The following is an 18,086-nucleotide window of genomic DNA, read 5'->3' as shown; positions in this document are numbered from 1 at the left end:
GAGAGCGAAGGCGAGAGAGCGAAGGCAAGGCGAGAGAGCGAAGGCGAGAGAGCGAAGGCGAAGGCGAGAGAGCGAAGGCGAAGGCGAGAGAGCGAAGGCGAAGGCGAGAGAGCGAAGGCGAGCGAGCGAGAGAGCGAAGGCGAGAGAGCGAAGGCGAGAGAGCGAAGGCGAAGGCGAGAGAGCGAAGGCGAGAGAGCGAGAGAAAGAAGGCGAGAGAAAGAAGGCGAGAGAGCGAAGGCGAGAGAGCGAAGGCGAAGGCGAGAGAGCGAAGGCGAGAGAGCGAAGGCGAGCGAGAGAGCGAAGGCGAGAGAGCGAAGGCGAGAGAGCGAAGGCGAAGGCGAGAGAGCGAAGGCGAGAGAGCGAGAGAAAGAAGGCGAGAGAAAGAAGGCGAGAGAAAGAAGGCGAGAGAAAGGCGAGAGAAAGAAGGCGAGAGAAAGAAGGCGAGAGAGCGAAGGCGAGAGAGAGAAAGGCGAGAGAGCGAAGGCGAAGGCGAGAGAGCGAAGGCGAGAGAGCGAAGGCGAAGTCGAGAGAGCGAAGTCGAGAGAGCGAAGGCGAGAGAGCGAAGGCGAAGGCGAGAGAGCGAAGGCGAGAGAGCGAAGGCGAAGGCGAGAGAGCGAAGGCGAAGGCGATAGAGCGAAGGCGAAGGCGAGAGAGCGAGAGAGCGAAGGCGAGAGAGCGAGAGAGCGAAGGCGAGAGAGCGAAGGCGAGAGAGCGAAGGCGAAGGCAAGAGAGCGAAGGCGAAGGCGAGAGAGCGAAGGCGAGAGAGCGAAGGCGAAGGCGAGAGAGTGAAGGCGAAGGCGAGAGAGCGAAGGCGAGAGAGCGAAGGCGAAGGCGAAGGCGAGAGAGCGAAGGCGAAGGCGAAGGTGAGAGAGCGAGAGAGCGAAGGCGAAAGAGCGAAGGCGAGAGAGCGAAGGCGAAGGCAAGCGAAGGCGAGAGAGCGAAGGCGAAGGCGAAGAGCGAAGGCGAAGAGCGAAGGCGAAGGCAAGAGAGCGAAGGCGAGAGAGCGAAGGCGAAGGCGAGAGAGCGAAGGCGAAGGCGAGAGAGCGAAGGCGAGAGAGCAAAGGCGAAGGCAAGAGAGCGAAGGCGAGAGAGCGAAGGCGAAGGCGAGAGAGCGAAGGCGAGAGAGCGAAGGCGAAGGCGAAGGCGAGAGAGCGAAGGCGAAGGCGAGAGAGCGAAGGCGAGAGAGCAAAGGCGAGAGAGCGAAGGCAAGGCGAGAGAGCGAAGGCAAGGCGAGAGAGCGAAGGCAAGGCGAGAGAGCGAAGGTCGAGAGAGAGCGAAGGCGAGAGAGCGAAGGCAAGGCGAGAGAGCGAAGGCGAGAGAGCGAAGGCGAGAGAGCGAAGGCAAGGCGAGAGAGCGAAGGCGAGAGAGCGAAGGCGAGAGAGCGAAGGCAAGGCGAGAGAGCGAAGGCGAGAGAGCGAAGGCGTGAGAGCGAAGGCAAGCGAAGGCGAGAGAGCGAAGGCGAAGGCAAGCGAAGGCGAGAGAGCGAAGGCGAAGGCAAGCGAAGGCGAGAGAGCGAAGGCGAGAGAGCGAAGGCGAAGGCAAGCGAAGGCGAGAGAGCGAAGGCGAGAGAGCGAAGGCGAGAGAGCGAAGGCGAAGGCGAGAGAGCGAAGGCGAGAGAGCGCGAGAGCGAAGGCGAGACAGCGAAGGCGAGAGAGCGAAGGCGAAGGCGAAGGCGAGAGAGCGAAGGCGAGAGAGCGAAGGCGAAGGCGAGAGAGCGAAGGCGAGAGAGCGAAGGCGAGAGAGCGAAGGCGAGAGAGCGAAGGCGAGAGAGCGAAGGCGAGAGAGCGAAGGCGAAGGCGAGAGAGCGAAGGCGAGAGAGCGAGAGAGCGAAGGCGAGAGAGCGAGAGAGCGAAGGCGAGAGAGCGAAGGCGAGAGAGCGAAGGCAAGGCGAGAGAGCGAAGGCGAGAGAGCGAAGGCGAAGGCGAGAGAGCGAAGGCGAGAGAGCGAAGGCGAGAGAGCGAGAGAGCGAAGGCGAGAGAGCGAGAGAGCGAAGGCGAGAGAGCGAAGGCGAGAGAGCGAAGGCAAGGCGAGAGAGCGAAGGCGAGAGAGCGAAGGCGAAGGCGAGAGAGCGAAGGCGAGAGAGCGAAGGCGAAGGCGAGAGAGCGAAGGCGAGAGAGCGAAGGCGAAGTCGAGAGAGCGAAGTCGAGAGAGCGAAGGCGAGAGAGCGAAGGCGAAGGCGAGAGAGCGAAGGCGAGAGAGCGAAGGCGAAGGCGAGAGAGCGAAGGCGAGAGAGCGAAGGCGAGAGAGCGAAGGCGAAGGCGAGAGAGCGAGAGAGCGAAGGCGAGAGAGCGAAGGCGAGAGAGCGAAGGCGAGAGAGCGAAGGCGAAGGCGAGAGAGCGAAGGCGAGAGAGCGAAGGCGAGAGAGCGAAGGCGAGAGCGCGAAGGCGAGAGCGCGAAGGCGAGAGAGCGAAGGCGAGAGAGCGAAGGCGAGAGCGCGAAGGCGAGAGAGGGAAGGCGAGAGAGCGAAGGCGAGAGCGCGAAGGCGAGAGAGCGAAGGCGAGAGAGCGAAGGCGAGAGAGCGAAGGCGAGAGCGCGAAGGCGAGAGAGCGAAGGCGAGAGAGCGAAGGCGAGAGAGCGAAGGCGAGAGAGCGAAGGCGAAGGCGAGAGAGCGAAGGCGAAGGCGAGAGAGCGAAGGCGAGAGAGCGAGAGAGCGAAGGCGAGAGAGCGAAGGCGAGAGAGCGAAGGCGAGAGAGCGAAGGCGAAGGCGAGAGAGCGAAGGCGAAGGCGAGAGAGCGAAGGCGAGAGAGCGAGAGAGCGAAGGCGAGAGAGCGAAGGCGAGAGAGCGAAGGCGAGAGAGCGAAGGCGAAGGCGAGAGAGCGAATGGCGAAGGCGAGAGAGCGAAGGCGAAGGCGAGAGAGCGAAGGCGAGAGAGCGAAGGCGAAGGCGAGAGAGCGAAGGCGAAGGCGAGAGAGCGAAGGCGAGAGAGCGAAGGCGAAGGCGAGAGAGCAAAGGCGAGAGAGCGAAGGCGAGAGAGCGAAGGCGAGAGCGCGAAGGCGAGAGAGCGAAGGCGAGAGCGCGAACGCGAGAGTGCGAAGGCGAGAGAGCGAAGGCGAGAGAGCGAAGGCGAAGGCGAGAGAGCGAAGGCGAAGGCGAGAGAGCGAAGGCGAGAGAGCGAAGGCGAAGGCGAGAGCGAAGGCGAGAGAGCGAAGGCGAGAGAGCGAAGGCGAGAGCGCGAAGGCGAGAGAGCGAGAGAGCGAAGGCGAGACAGCGAAGGCGAGAGAGCGAAGGCGAAGGCGAGAGAGCGAAGGCGAAGGCGAAGGCGAGAGAGCGAAGGCGAGAGAGCGAAGGCGAAGGCGAGAGCGAAGGCGAGAGAGCGAAGGCGAGAGAGCGAAGGCGAGAGAGCGAAGGCGAGAGAGCGAAGGCGAAGGCGAGAGAGCGAAGGCGAGAGAGCGAGAGAGCGAAGGCGAGAGAGCGAAGGGCGAAGGCGAGAGAGCGAAGGCGAGAGAGCGAGAGAGCGAAGGCGAGAGAGCGAAGGCGAGAGAGCGAAGGCGAAGGCGAGAGAGCGAAGGCGAGAGAGCGAAGGCGAAGTCGAGAGAGCGAAGTCGAGAGAGCGAAGGCGAGAGAGCGAAGGCGAGAGAGCGAAGGCGAGAGAGCGAAGGCGAAGGCGAGAGAGCGAAGGCGAGAGAGCGAAGGCGAGAGAGCGAAGGCGAGAGAGCGAAGGCGAGAGAGCGAAGGCGAAGGCGAGAGAGCGAAGGCGAGAGAGCGAAGGCGAGAGAGCGAAGGCGAGAGCGCGAAGGCGAGAGCGCGAAGGCGAGAGAGCGAAGGCGAGAGAGCGAAGGCGAGAGCGCGAAGGCGAGAGAGGGAAGGCGAGAGAGCGAAGGCGAGAGCGCGAAGGCGAGAGAGCGAAGGCGAGAGAGCGAAGGCGAGAGAGCGAAGGCGAGAGCGCGAAGGCGAGAGAGCGAAGGCGAGAGAGCGAAGGCGAGAGAGCGAAGGCGAGAGAGCGAAGGCGAAGGCGAGAGAGCGAAGGCGAAGGCGAGAGAGCGAAGGCGAGAGAGCGAGAGAGCGAAGGCGAGAGAGCGAAGGCGAGAGAGCGAAGGCGAGAGAGCGAAGGCGAAGGCGAGAGAGCGAAGGCGAAGGCGAGAGAGCGAAGGCGAGAGAGCGAGAGAGCGAAGGCGAGAGAGCGAAGGCGAGAGAGCGAAGGCGAGAGAGCGAAGGCGAAGGCGAGAGAGCGAATGGCGAAGGCGAGAGAGCGAAGGCGAAGGCGAGAGAGCGAAGGCGAGAGAGCGAAGGCGAAGGCGAGAGAGCGAAGGCGAAGGCGAGAGAGCGAAGGCGAGAGAGCGAAGGCGAAGGCGAGAGAGCAAAGGCGAGAGAGCGAAGGCGAGAGAGCGAAGGCGAGAGAGCGAAGGCGAGAGAGCGAAGGCGAGAGCGCGAAGGCGAGAGAGCGAAGGCGAAGGCGAGAGAGCGAAGGCGAAGGCGAGAGAGCGAAGGCGAGAGAGCGAAGGCGAAGGCGAGAGAGCGAAGGCGAGAGAGCGAAGGCGAAGGCGAGAGAGCGAAGGCGAGAGAGCGAAGGCGAAGTCGAGAGAGCGAAGTCGAGAGAGCGAAGGCGAGAGAGCGAAGGCGAAGGCGAGAGAGCGAAGGCGAGAGAGCGAAGGCGAGAGAGCGAAGGCGAGAGCGCGAAGGCGAGAGAGCGAGAGAGCGAAGGCGAGACAGCGAAGGCGAGAGAGCGAAGGCGAAGGCGAGAGAGCGAAGGCGAAGGCGAAGGCGAGAGAGCGAAGGCGAGAGAGCGAAGGCGAAGGCGAGAGCGAAGGCGAGAGAGCGAAGGCGAGAGAGCGAAGGCGAGAGAGCGAAGGCGAGAGAGCGAAGGCGAGAGAGCGAAGGCGAAGGCAAGCAAAGGCGAGAGAGCGAAGGCGAAGGCAAGCGAAGGCGAGAGAGCGAAGGCAAAGGCAAGCGAAGACGAGAGAGCGAAGGCGAGAGAGCGAAGGCGAAGGCGAGAGAGCGAAGGCGAGAGAGCGAAGGCGAAGGCAAGCGAAGGCGAGAGAGCGAAGGCGAGAGAGCGAAGGCGAGAGAGCGAAGGCGTGAGAGCGAAGGCGAGAGAGCGAAGGCGAGAGAGCGAAGGCGAAGGCGAAGGCGAGAGAGCGAAGGCGAGAGAGCGAAGGCGAGAGAGCGAAGGCGAAGGCGAGAGAGCGAAGGCGAAGGCGAGAGAGCGAAGGCGAGCGAGCGAAGGCGAGAGAGCGAAGGCGAGAGAGCGAAGGCGAGAGAGCGAAGGCGAGAGAGCGAAGGCGAGAGAGCGAAGGCGAGAGAGCGAAGGCGAGAGAGCGAAGGCGAAGGCGAGAGAGCGAAGGCGAAGACGAGAGAGCGAAGGCGAGAGAGCGAAGGCGAAGGCGAGAGAGCGAAGGCTAAGGCGCGAAGTCGAGAGAGCGAAGGCGAGGCGAGAGAGCGAAGTCGAGAGAGCGAAGGCGAAGGCGAGAGAGCGAAGGCGAGAGAGCGAAGGCGAGAGAGCGAAGGCGAGAGAGCGAAGGCGAGAGAGCGAAGGCGAGAGAGCGAAGGCGAGAGAGCGAAGGCGAGAGAGCGAAGGCGAAGGCGAGAGAGCGAAGGCGAAGGCGAGAGAGCGAAGGCGAAGGCGAGAGAGCGAAGGCGAAGGCGATAGAGCGAAGGCGAAGGCGAGAGAGCGAGAGAGCGAAGGCGAGAGAGCGAGAGAGCGAAGGCGAGAGAGCGAAGGCGAAGGCAAGAGAGCGAAGGCGAAGGCAAGAGAGCGAAGGCGAAGGCGAGAGAGCGAAGGCGAGAGAGCGAAGGCGAAGGCGAGAGAGTGAAGGCGAAGGCGAGAGAGCGAAGGCGAGAGAGCGAAGGCGAAGGCGAAGGCGAGAGAGCGAAGGCGAAGGCGAAGGTGAGAGAGCGAGAGAGCGAAGGCGAAAGAGCGAAGGCGAGAGAGCGAAGGCGAAGGCAAGCGAAGGCGAGAGAGCGAAGGCGAAGGCGAAGAGCGAAGGCGAAGAGCGAAGGCGAAGGCAAGAGAGCGAAGGCGAGAGAGCGAAGGCGAAGGCGAGAGAGCGAAGGCGAGAGAGCGAAGGCGAGAGAGCGAAGGCGAGAGAGCGAAGGCGAAGGCGAGAGAGCGAAGGCGAGAGAGCAAAGGCGAAGGCAAGAGAGCGAAGGCGAGAGAGCGAAGGCGAGAGAGCGAAGGCGAGAGAGCGAAGGCGAGAGAGCGAAGGCGAAGGCAAGCGAAGGCGAGAGAGCGAAGGCAAAGGCAAGCGAAGACGAGAGAGCGAAGGCGAGAGAGCGAAGGCGAAGGCGAGAGAGCGAAGGCGAAGGCGAGAGAGCGAAGGCGAGAGAGCGAAGGCGAGAGAGCGAAGGCGAAGGCGAGAGAGCGAATGCGAGAGAGCGAAGGCAAGCGAAGACGAGAGAGCGAAGGCGAGAGAGCGAAGGCGAAGGCGAGAGAGCAAAGGCGAGAGAGCGAAGGCGAGAGAGCGAAGGCGAGAGAGCGAAGGCGAAGGCAAGCGAAGGCGAGAGAGCGAAGGCGAGAGAGCGAAGGCGAAGGCGAGAGAGCGAATGCGAGAGAGCGAAGGCGAGAGAGCGAAGGCGAAGGCGAGAGAGCGAAGGCGAGAGAGCGAAGGCGAGAGAGCGAAGGCGAGAGAGCGAGAGAGCGAAGGCGAGAGAGCGAAGGCGAGAGAGCGAAGGCGAGAGAGCGAGAGAGCGAAGGCGAGAGAGCGAAGGCGAAGGCGAGAGAAAGAAGGCGAGAGAGCGAAGGCGAGAGAGCGAAGGCGAGAGAGCGAAGGCGAAGGCAAGCAAAGGCGAGAGAGCGAAGGCGAAGGCAAGCGAAGGCGAGAGAGCGAAGGCAAAGGCAAGCGAAGACGAGAGAGCGAAGGCGAGAGAGCGAAGGCGAAGGCGAGAGAGCGAAGGCGAGAGAGCGAAGGCGAAGGCGAGAGAGCGAAGGCGAGAGAGCGAAGGCGAGAGAGCGAAGGCGTGAGAGCGAAGGCGAGAGAGCGAAGGCGAAGGCGAGAGAGCGAAGGCGAGAGAGCGAAGGCGAGAGAGCGAAGGCGAGAGAGCGAAGGCGAAGGCGAGAGAGCGAAGGCGAAGGCGAGAGAGCGAAGGCGAAGGCGAGAGAGCGAAGGCGAGAGAGCGAAGGCGAGAGAGCGAAGGCGAGAGAGCGAAGGCGAAGGCGAGAGAGCGAAGGCGAAGACGAGAGAGCGAAGGCGAGAGAGCGAAGGCGAAGGCGAGAGAGCGAAGGCGAAGGCGAGAGAGCGAAGTCGAGAGAGCGAAGGCGAGGCGAGAGAGCGAAGTCGAGAGAGCGAAGGCGAAGGCGAGAGAGCGAAGGCGAGAGAGCGAAGGCGAGAGAGCGAAGGCGAGAGAGCGAAGGCGAGAGAGCGAAGGCGAAGGCGAGAGAGCGAAGGCGAAGGCGAGAGAGCGAAGGCGAAGGCGAGAGAGCGAAGGCGAGAGAGCGAAGGCGAGAGAGCGAGAGAGCGAAGGCGAGAGAGCGAGAGAGCGAAGGCGAGAGAGCGAAGGCGAGAGAGCGAAGGCAAGGCGAGAGAGCGAAGGCGAGAGAGCGAAGGCGAAGGCGAGAGAGCGAAGGCGAGAGAGCGAAGGCGAAGGCGAGAGAGCGAAGGCGAGAGAGCGAAGGCGAGAGCGCGAAGGCGAGAGCGCGAAGGCGAGAGCGCGAAGGCGAGAGAGCGAAGGCGAGAGCGCGAAGGCGAGAGCGCGAAGGCGAGAGAGGGAAGGCGAGAGAGCGAAGGCGAGAGCGCGAAGGCGAGAGAGCGAAGGCGAGAGAGCGAAGGCGAGAGAGCGAAGGCGAGAGAGCGAAGGCGAGAGCGCGAAGGCGAGAGCGCGAAGGCGAGAGAGCGAAGGCGAGAGAGCGAAGGCGAGAGAGCGAAGGCGAGAGAGCGAAGGCGAGAGAGCGAAGGCGAGAGCGCGAAGGCGAGAGAGCGAAGGCGAGAGAGCGAAGGCGAGAGAGCGAAGGCGAGAGAGCGAAGGCGAGAGAGCGAAGGCGAAGGCGAGAGAGCGAAGGCGAAGGCGAGAGAGCGAAGGCGAGAGAGCGAGAGAGCGAAGGCGAGAGAGCGAAGGCGAAGGCGAGAGAGCGAATGGCGAAGGCGAGAGAGCGAAGGCGAAGGCGAGAGAGCGAAGGCGAAGGCGAGAGAGCGAAGGCGAAGGCGAAGGCGAGAGAGCGAAGGCGAGAGAGCGAAGGCGAAGGCGAGAGAGCGAAGGCGAGAGAGCGAAGGCGAGAGAGCGAAGGCGAGAGAGCGAAGGCGAGAGCGCGAAGGCGAGAGAGCGAAGGCGAGAGAGCGAAGGCGAAGGCGAGAGAGCGAAGGCGAAGGCGAGAGCGAAGGCGAGAGAGCGAAGGCGAGAGAGCGAAGGCGAGAGCGCGAAGGCGAGAGCGCGAAGGCGAGAGAGCGAAGGCGAGATAGCGAAGGCGAAGGCGAGAGAGCGAAGGCGAAGGCGAGAGAGCGAAGGCGAAGGCGAGAGAGCGAAGGCGAGAGAGCGAAGGCGAGAGAGCGAAGGCGAGAGAGCGAAGGCGAGAGAGCGAGAGAGCGAAGGCGAGAGAGCGAAGGCGAAGGCGAGAGAGCGAAGGCGAGAGAGCGAAGGCGAGAGAGCAAAGGCGAGAGAGCAAAGGCGAGAGAGCGAAGGCGAGAGAGCGAAGGCGAGAGAGCGAAGGCGAGAGAGCGAAGGCGAGAGAGCGAAGGCGAAGGTGAGAGAGCGAGAGAGCGAAGGCGAAAGAGCGAAGGCGAGAGAGCGAAGGCGAGCGAAGGCGAGAGAGCGAAGGCGAAGGCAAGCGAAGGCGAGAGAGCGAAGGCGAAGGCGAAGAGCGAAGGCGAAGAGCGAAGGCGAAGAGCGAAGGCGAAGGCAAGAGAGCGAAGGCGAGAGAGCGAAGGCGAAGGCGAGAGAGCGAAGGCGAGAGAGCGAAGGCGAAGGCGAGAGTGCGAAGGCGAGAAAGCAAAGGCGAAGGCAAGAGAGCGAAGGCGAGAGAGCGAAGGCGAAGGCGAGAGAGCGAAGGCGAGAGAGCAAAGGCGAAGGCAAGCGAAGGCGAGAGAGCGAAGGCGAGAGAGCGAAGGCGAAGGCGAGAGAGCGAAGGCGAGAGAGCGAAGGCGAGAGAGCGAAGGCAAGCGAAGGCGAGAGAGCGAAGGCGAGAGAGCGAAGGCGAGAGAGCGAAGGCGAGAGAGCGAAGGCGAGAGAGCGAAGGCGAGAGAGCAAAGGCGAGAGAGCAAAGGCGAAGGTGAGAGAGCGAAGGCAAAGGCGAGAGAGCGAAGGCAAAGGCGAGAGAGCGATGGCGAGAGAGCGAAGGCGAAGGCGAGAGAGCGATGGCGAGAGAGCGATGGCGAAGGCGAGAGAGCGATGGCGAGAGAGCGAAGGCGAAGGCAAGAGAGCGATGGCGAGAGAGCGAGAGAGCGATGGCGAGAGAGCGAAGGCGAGAGAGCGAAGGCGAGAGAGCGAAGGCGAGAGAGCGAAGGCGAGAGAGCGAAGGCGAGAGAGCGAAGGCAAAGGCGAAGGCGAAGGCGAGAGAGCGAAGGCGAAGGCGAAGGCGAAGGCGAGAGAGCGAAGGCGAGAGAGCGAAGGCGAAGGCGAAGGCGAAGGCGAGAGAGTTAGAGAGCGAAGGCGAGAGAGTTAGAGAGCGAAGGCGAGAGAGTTAGAGAGCGAAGGCGAGAGAGTTAGAGAGCGAAGGCGAGAGAGTTAGAGAGCGAAGGCGAGAGAGTTAGAGAGCGAAGGCGAGAGAGTTAGAGAGCGAAGGCGAGAGAGTTAGAGAGCGAAGGCGAGAGAGTTAGAGAGCGAAGGCGAGAGAGTTAGAGAGCGAAGGCGAGAGAGCGAAGGCGAAGGCGAGAGAGCGAAGGCGAAGGCGGGAGAGCGAAGGCGAGAGAGCGAAGGCGAAGGCGAGAGAGCGAAGGCGAGAGAGCGAAGGCGAAGGCGAGAGAGCGAAGGCGAGAGAGCGAAGGCGAGAGAGCGATGGCGAAGGCGAGAGAGCGAAGGCGAAGGCGAAGGCGAGAGAGCGAAGGCGAGAGAGCGAAGGCGAGAGAGCGAAGGCGAAGGCGAGAGAGCGAGAGAGCGAAGGCGAGAGAGCGAAGGCGAGAGAGCGAAGGCGAGAGAGCGAAGGCGAGAGAGCGAAGGCGAGAGAGCGAAGGCGAGAGAGCGAAGGCGAAGGCGAGAGAGCGAAGGCGAGAGAGCGAAGGCGAAGGCGAGAGAGCGAAGGCGAGAGAGCGAAGGCGAAGGCGAGAGAGCGAAGGCGAGAGAGCGAAGGCGAAGGCGAGAGAGCGAAGGCGAGAGAGCGAAGGCGAAGGCGAGAGAGCGAAGGCGAAGGCGAGAGAGCGAGAGCGAAGGCGAAGGCGAAGGCGAAGGCGAGAGAGCGAAGGCGAAGGCGAAGGCGAGAGAGCGAAGGCGAAGGCGAAGGCGAGAGAGCGAAGGCGAAGGCGAAGGCGAGAGAGCGAAGGCGAAGGCGAAGGCGAGAGAGCGAAGGCGAAGGCGAAGGCGAGAGAGCGAAGGCGAAGGCGAGAGAGTTAGAGAGCGAAGGCGAGAGAGTTAGAGAGCGAAGGCGAGAGAGTTAGAGAGCGAAGGCGAGAGAGTTAGAGAGCGAAGGCGAGAGAGTTAGAGAGCGAAGGCGAGAGAGTTAGAGAGCGAAGGCGAGAGAGTTAGAGAGCGAAGGCGAGAGAGTTAGAGAGCGAAGGCGAGAGAGTTAGAGAGCGAAGGCGAGAGAGTTAGAGAGCGAAGGCGAGAGAGTTAGAGAGCGAAGGCGAGAGAGTTAGAGAGCGAAGGCGAGAGAGTTAGAGAGCGAAGGCGAGAGAGTTAGAGAGCGAAGGCGAGAGAGTTAGAGAGCGAAGGCGGGAGAGCGAAGGCGGGAGAGCGAAGGCGGGAGAGCGAAGGCGGGAGAGCGAAGGCGGGAGAGCGAAGGCGGGAGAGCGAAGGCGGGAGAGCGAAGGCGGGAGAGCGAAGGCGGGAGAGCGAAGGCGGGAGAGCGAAGGCGGGAGAGCGAAGGCGGGAGAGCGAAGGCGGGAGAGCGAAGGCGGGAGAGCGAAGGCGGGAGAGCGAAGGCGACCGTAGGCAGACCTGGCTCTCAAGCAAAGACAGGCTATGTGCAACGCTGCCCACAAAATGAGGTGGAAACTGAGGTGCACTTCCTAACCTCCTGCCAAATGTATGACCATATTAAATACACATATTTCCCTCTGATTACCCAGATACACAAAGAATCAGAAAACAAAACCAATTTTGATAAACTCCATATCTACTGGGTGAAATACCACAGTGTACCATCACAGCAGCAAGATGTGTGACCTGTTGCCTCAAGAAAAGGTCATCCAGTGAAGAACAAACACCATTGTAAATACAACCCATATTTATTTTCCCTTTTGTACTTTAACTATTTGCACATCATTACAACACTGTATATAGACAATGACATTTAAATGTTATTTTGCAACTTTTTGTGAGTAATGTTTACTGTGTTTTTTCACTTTTGTTTATTATCTATTTTACTTGCTTTGACAATGGTAACAATGCCAATAAAGCCCCTTCAATTGAATTGAGGGCAGGAGGAAGAGTGAGGGGGGGAAGAGCGGGAGAACGAGGAGGGGGGGGAAGAGCGGGAGAACGAGGAGGGGGGGGAAGAGCGGGAGAACGAGGAGGGGGGGGAAGAGCGGGAGAACGAGGAGGGGGGGGAAGAGCGGGAGAACGAGGAGGGGGGGGCAGAGCGGGAGAACGAGGAGGGGGGGGCAGAGCGGGAGAACGAGGAGGGGGGGGCAGAGCGGGAGAACGAGGAGGGGGGCAGAGCGGGAGAACGAGGAGGGGGGCAGAGCGGGAGAACGAGGGGGGGCAGAGCAGTTATTGCAAATTGATTTTAAAAGCCTGACATCCCAGTTTAAAAAGTGACTCAACTTCTGATGTGTTTTAGTGGAAGTAAATGTGGACCTGACCTTCCCACAAAAGTTGGTTACTACCGACTCTCATCCAAGTTCACCGTTTTCCTCCTGACCTTTATCGGTCAGAACAGTTTTATGAAGGGAACAACGAGACGCCATCAGATAACACTCAGGACAGGATGAACTTCCTGTGTACTTCACTGTCAGAGTAGGTACTGGAAACACATATCTCCCTCACTAGCTTTAAGCACCAGCTCACAGATCACTGCACCTGTACATAGCCCATCTATAATTTAGCCCAAACAACTACCACTTCCCCTACTATATTTATTTTGCTCTTTTGCACCCCATTATTTCTACTTTCTTCTACTACAAATCTACAATTCCAGTGTTTCACTTGCTATATTGTATTTACTTTGCCACCGTGGCCTTTACCTCCCTTATCTCACCTCATTTGCGCACATTGTATATAGACTTATTTTTCTACTGTATGTTTGTTTTACTCCATGTGTAACTCTGTGTTGTTGTGTGTGTGTCAAACTGCTTTGCTTTATCTTGGCCATGTCGCAATTGTAAATGAGAACTTGTTCTCAACTTGCATACCTGGTTGGTGAGTGAGTGAGTGAGTGAGTGAGTGAGTGAGTGAGTGAGTGAGTGAGTGAGTGAGTGAGTGAGTGAGTGAGTGAGTGAGTGAGTGAGTGAGTGAGTGAGTGAGTGAGTGAGTGAGTGAGTGAGTGAGTGAGTGAGTGAGTGAGTGAGTGAAACAGACAGACAGACAGACAGACAGACAGACAGACAGACAGACAGACAGACAGACAGACAGACAGACAGACAGACAGACAGACAGACAGACAGACAGACAGACAGACAGACAGACAGACAGACAGACAGACAGACAGACAGACAGACAGACAGACAGACAGACAGACAGACAGACAGACAGACAGACAGACAGACAGACAGACAGACAGACAGACAGACAGACAGACAGACAGACAGACAGACAGACAGACAGACAGACAGACAGACAGACAGACAGACAGACAGACAGACAGACAGACAGACAGACAGACAGACAGACAGACAGACAGACAGACAGACAGACAGACAGACAGACAGACAGACAGACAGACAGACAGACAGACAGACAGACAGACAGACAGACAGACAGACAGACAGACAGACAGACAGACAGACAGACAGACAGACAGACAGACAGACAGACAGACAGACAGACAGACAGACAGACAGACAGACAGACAGACAGACAGACAGACAGACAGACAGACAGACAGACAGACAGACAGACAGACAGACAGACAGACAGACAGACAGACAGACAGACAGACAGACAGACAGACAGACAGACAGACAGACAGACAGACAGACAGACAGACAGACAGACAGACAGACAGACAGACAGACAGACAGACAGACAGACAGACAGACAGACAGACAGACAGACAGACAGACAGACAGACAGACAGACAGACAGACAGACAGACAGACAGACAGACAGACAGACAGACAGACAGACAGACAGACAGACAGACAGACAGACAGACAGACAGACAGACAGACAGACAGACAGACAGACAGACAGACAGACAGACAGACAGACAGACAGACAGACAGACAGACAGACAGACAGACAGACAGACAGACAGACAGACAGACAGACAGACAGACAGACAGACAGACAGACAGACAGACAGACAGACAGACAGACAGACAGACAGGAACCCAGGGTGACCTCACACAGGTCAGGTCTACTAGGAGAGAGAGAGGAACCCACGGTGACCTCACACAGGACTGCAGCAGTGCATCTTAAAGCCAATTGATGCTTGATCTGAAAATGTGGTCTGCGTCACCGTACGGATGGTGTGACGCTACGCTGAGCCTCTGGAGGCACGCAGAAGACAAATTGAGCTCCGTACCCCGTCGCTGGGCACCTCAAGTTCTGTAACAATGAGGAGGGCTCTGTATAAATCCGCATTGACGTGATTGGTTGACGGAAGGTGAGGGCAGGAGGTCCTGTATAAATCCATCACAACAGCTCCGCGAAGTGCAATAAGTACGAATGCCCTGACTTCTGCAGAGGCCCTATCGCAGTAAATGCTGCACGGCCACTGCAGACGTGGGATTGACCATGCAGAGCCCAGAGACTGGAGCAACACCGTGTTTACTGTGGAGAGCCCAGAGACTGGAGCAACACTGTTTACTGTGGAGAGCCCAGAGACTGGAGCAACACTGTTTACTGTGGAGAGCCCAGAGACTGGAGCAACACTGTTTACTGTGGAGAGCCCAGAGACTGGAGCAACACTGTTTACTGGGGGGGGGGCCTTTATCTCAGATCATTGATGAGGTAAAACCATATTGTTACCACAGTGTATGAAATGATACATACTTTGATAGGGGGGGACGGGGGATGATTTGGTGAATTCATTTTGTTTTCAGGGGGTTTCATTCACCAAATCATCCCCCGTCCCCCCCTATCAAAGTATGTATCATTTCATACAGCATATTTAGTCAATTCATTTAAAGTAAATATTGGTCAGGCTTTTCAATAAAATAAAAATTGTAGTGGCATTAGAAATGTGGTCCCGTGTGGCTCAGTTGGTAGAGCATGGTGTTTGCAACGCCAGGGTTGTGGGTTCGATTCCCACAGGGGGACCAGTACGGAGAAAAAAAAAAAAAAAAAAAAAAAAAAGTATGAAATCTATGCATTCACCACTGTAAGTCGCTCTGGATAAGAACGTCTGCTAAAATGACTAAAATGTAAATAAACAGTCTACCTACTTCTGTGTTTTAACAGACTTAACTGGGCTATGACATCAGCACCGGCATTTCACAAATATTACATTAACATGCAAACCCCTCATTAATGCTCAGCCTTTTCCTCCTCTTTAACGTAAATCAGGTTTCTCAAAACAGATCTTCAAATCTGACTAAACTGCAAAACAATGATTTGATAAATCCCAACGTAAACACTTCCTATAAGCTGGCATGCCGACTGGAATTAAATTAAAGAAAAAACATGTTACTTTATTCAAATAAAATGTTTTGCGGGTAACCTCTGGCAGCTAGCAGGGGGGGGATAAAGGATACAATTTATTCCAATCAGTATCTAAGGGAATGTTTTAAACATGGACCGCTAACTGCAATCATCCTCTACGGGACTGGGACGACTTCAAAGTTTAAACGATTCTTTACCAGAGTATTTGAAGTCAAAAATTGCTGAAACAACTTAAAATTCCCCAAACACTTTATTTGGTAACTCAAATAGCATCCAGATGTAGGTCTACCCACAAGACAACTTTAGAAGACAAAAAAGTGACCGGGCTCCATCCTTAAAATAAGACTTAAGAAAAGATTGGCTCAGGAAAATAGTATTTTAAAAAAGGGCAATATTTAATAACTTAAATGTTAGAAATAAAACAATACAGAGCCACCGAGCCAGGCCAGAACCTCAGCCAGAGCCACACAGGCCAGAACCTCAGCCAGAGCCACACAGGCCAGAACCTCAGCCAGAGCCACACAGGCCAGAACCTCAGCCAGAGCCACACAGGCCAGAACCTCAGCCAGAGCCACACAGGCCAGAACCTCAGCCAGAGCCACACAGGCCAGAACCTCAGCCAGAGCCACACAGGCCAGAACCTCAGCCAGAGCCACACAGGCCAGAACCTCAGCCAGAGCCACACTATACAGGCCAGGCCAGAACCTCAGCCAGAGCCACTATACAGGCCAGGACAGAACGTCAGACCGAGCCACTATACAGGCCAGGACAGAAGCTCAGCCAGACCACACTATACAGGCCAGGACAGAACCTCAGACCGAGCCGCTATACAGGCCAGGACAGAACCTCAGCCAGAGCCACACTATACAGGCCAGGACAGAACCTCAGCCAGAGCCACGCTATACAGGCCAGGACTGCTCAGATCAGCTACAGACTCGTGTGTGTGTGTGTGTGTGTGTGTCCGTCCATGTGGGCTTTACTGTCGCTGCAGTGTTGTTCTTTATTGATGACAGATCCTCGTTCTGCTACTTCCAGTCAAAACACAGTGTGATTGAATGGCCTGTCAAAACACCAAGCTCTACGGAGCTCTGATGTAATTCCATCATCTGAACATGGTTTAGACGGTTAGACTGGGCTACATGGCCTGCCTCCACAATGGCATCCTCAGACAGAGACGCAGAGCCAGGACCGAACCTCAGACCGTGACTTCCTCCTCAGGAGGACAGTCAGTAATTCTGCACAAATGTTTAGTAGTGGACAACTGGGCCTAAAGCGATAGGGGCCTTTAATCACATCTATTCCCAGAACCCAGACAGTTCCCAGTTCAGTTGAAACCCCCCAGAACCCAGACAGTTCCCAGTTCAGTTGAAACCCCCCAGAACCCAGACAGTTCCCAGTTCAGTTGAAACCCCCCGAACCCAGACAGTTCCCAGTTCAGTTGAAACCCCCCGAACCCAAACAGTTCCCAGTTCAGTTGAAACCCCCCGAACCCAGACAGTTCCCAGTTCAGTTGAAACCCCCCGAACCCAAACAGTTCCCAGTTCAGTTGAAATCCCAGAACCCAGACAGTTCCCAGTTCAGTTGAAAACCCTGAGAACCCAGACAGTTCAACTGAAGAACAGAACATCTGGAAGGAAGGATGAAATAGAGGAAAACGCCTACATAAACATGAGGGTGATAGGACAACTCGACAGGACGATAGGGCAGGGGGTAATAGGGCAGGGGGTAATAGGACAGGGGGAACCTGGGACAGGGGTAATAGGACAGTGGGGAACCTGGGACCGGGGTAACAGGACTGGGGGAACCTGGGACAGGGGTAATAGGACTGGGGGAACCTGGGACAGGGGTAATAGGACTGGGGGAACCTGGGACAGGGGTAATAGTATCTGATCTCACCTGTTTGGCTTTAGACTTGGTGATGGTATCTGACAGGGGTTTCTTCTTCTCTTTCACAGCAGTCTTGGAGAACAGCTCTACGAACTCATCAAAGTTCACGTCAGGCTCCTGTATCTTGTCCCAGACCAGCGACGTGCTCACCTCTCTAGGATGAGGGAAGAGTTACAGTGAGGTTGTGACCGTTCGATCTTTAGTAAAGATACCAGAAATGTTCCAGATGTAAAAAATAAAAAAAATACATATTTCACTCAAATTATGTGTACATATTAGTTGACATCATGTTAGTCAGAATTTCTCCTTTATCAAGAAGCTGATTAAAACAGCATGATCGATACACAGGTGCACCTTGTGCTGGGGACAAAAAATTTGCAGTTTTTGTCACAACACAATGCAACAAATGTCTCGCGTTTGAAGAAGCGTGGAAATTGGCATGCTGACTGCAGGAATGTCCACCAGAGTCATTGCCAGAGAATTTGTTGTTCATTTCTCAACCAAATTGGGAGGCCTATTCCCTCCCAGGCCCGTCTGTGCCCCCGGCCTCCATATATTACGGCCTAGTTAATTTATTTAAATTGACCGATTTCCTTACATGAACTGTAACTCAGTAAAATCTTTGAAATGATTGTGCTTATATTTTTGTTCAGTATACACATGAGTTCCAGTACTACACCTTCAGTGAGAAATATCAGCTTTTTTTGTCCATATCTCATTTCGATATTGTGACAACAAATCATTCCATCTCCGTTAAAACAACTGACTAAGTATCCTTTTTTATAATCAATCGGTGTCAGTACTGCGGGGGGGGGGGGGGGGGGGTAATCGTATCGCTCTGCCTCTAGCTTGGTTTTCCTAGACTGTCACATTGTCAGTTTAACCAGCTTGGCATTTCTTGTTCCATGGTCCGAGAAGCACTCCCCCTACTGTATTACCTCACGCCGAGCAGCACTGTGTTGCCTCACGCTGAGCAGCACTCCCCCTACTGTATTACCTCACGCTGAGCAGCACTCCCTCTACTGTATTACCTCACGCCGAGCAGCACTCCCCCTACTGTGTTACCTCACGCCGAGCAGCACTCCCCCACTGTATTACCTCACGCTGCACCTCCCCATATACTGACCCTTCTTCCAGCCAGGACAAAGGCAACAATAGAGACCAAACAAGATATTCACAAAGCAAACGTTTTACTTGAAAATTATCAGCTAGATATACAGTATGTGAATGGTAATCTAGCTAGCCAGTTTAACAGGCAAAAACGACCTAAAACTAATGTTATGCAAGGTAGATGTCAATTCTTCGTGGGTATCTGACTGGCTAACAGCAGCAGCTAGCCCTATTAACAGCAGCAGCTAGCCCTATTAACAGCAGCAGCTAGCCCTATTAACAGTAGCAGCTAGCCCTATTAACAG

General features: G+C 57.1%; 1 protein-coding gene across 1 annotated transcript in view; it reads right to left on the bottom strand.

Annotated features, from left to right (window-relative positions):
- The window catches only part of LOC106594565 (formin-2), a 137,514-nt gene that overhangs the window by 83,714 nt on the left and 35,714 nt on the right, over positions 1-18,086 (bottom strand). The window contains exon 7 of the mRNA XM_082978787.1: positions 16,681-16,825. Within this exon, the coding sequence (XP_082834913.1) occupies positions 16,681-16,825 (145 nt within the window). The remainder of the gene's footprint in view (positions 1-16,680; positions 16,826-18,086) is intronic.

This window comes from Salmo salar, chromosome 01 (assembly GCF_965601325.2).
Source record: "Salmo salar chromosome 01, fSalSal1, whole genome shotgun sequence".
Taxonomy (NCBI): Eukaryota; Metazoa; Chordata; class Actinopteri; order Salmoniformes; family Salmonidae; genus Salmo; species Salmo salar.
Note: the sequence above shows the minus strand (reverse complement) of the source record. Positions and strands in the feature narration are given on the sequence as shown.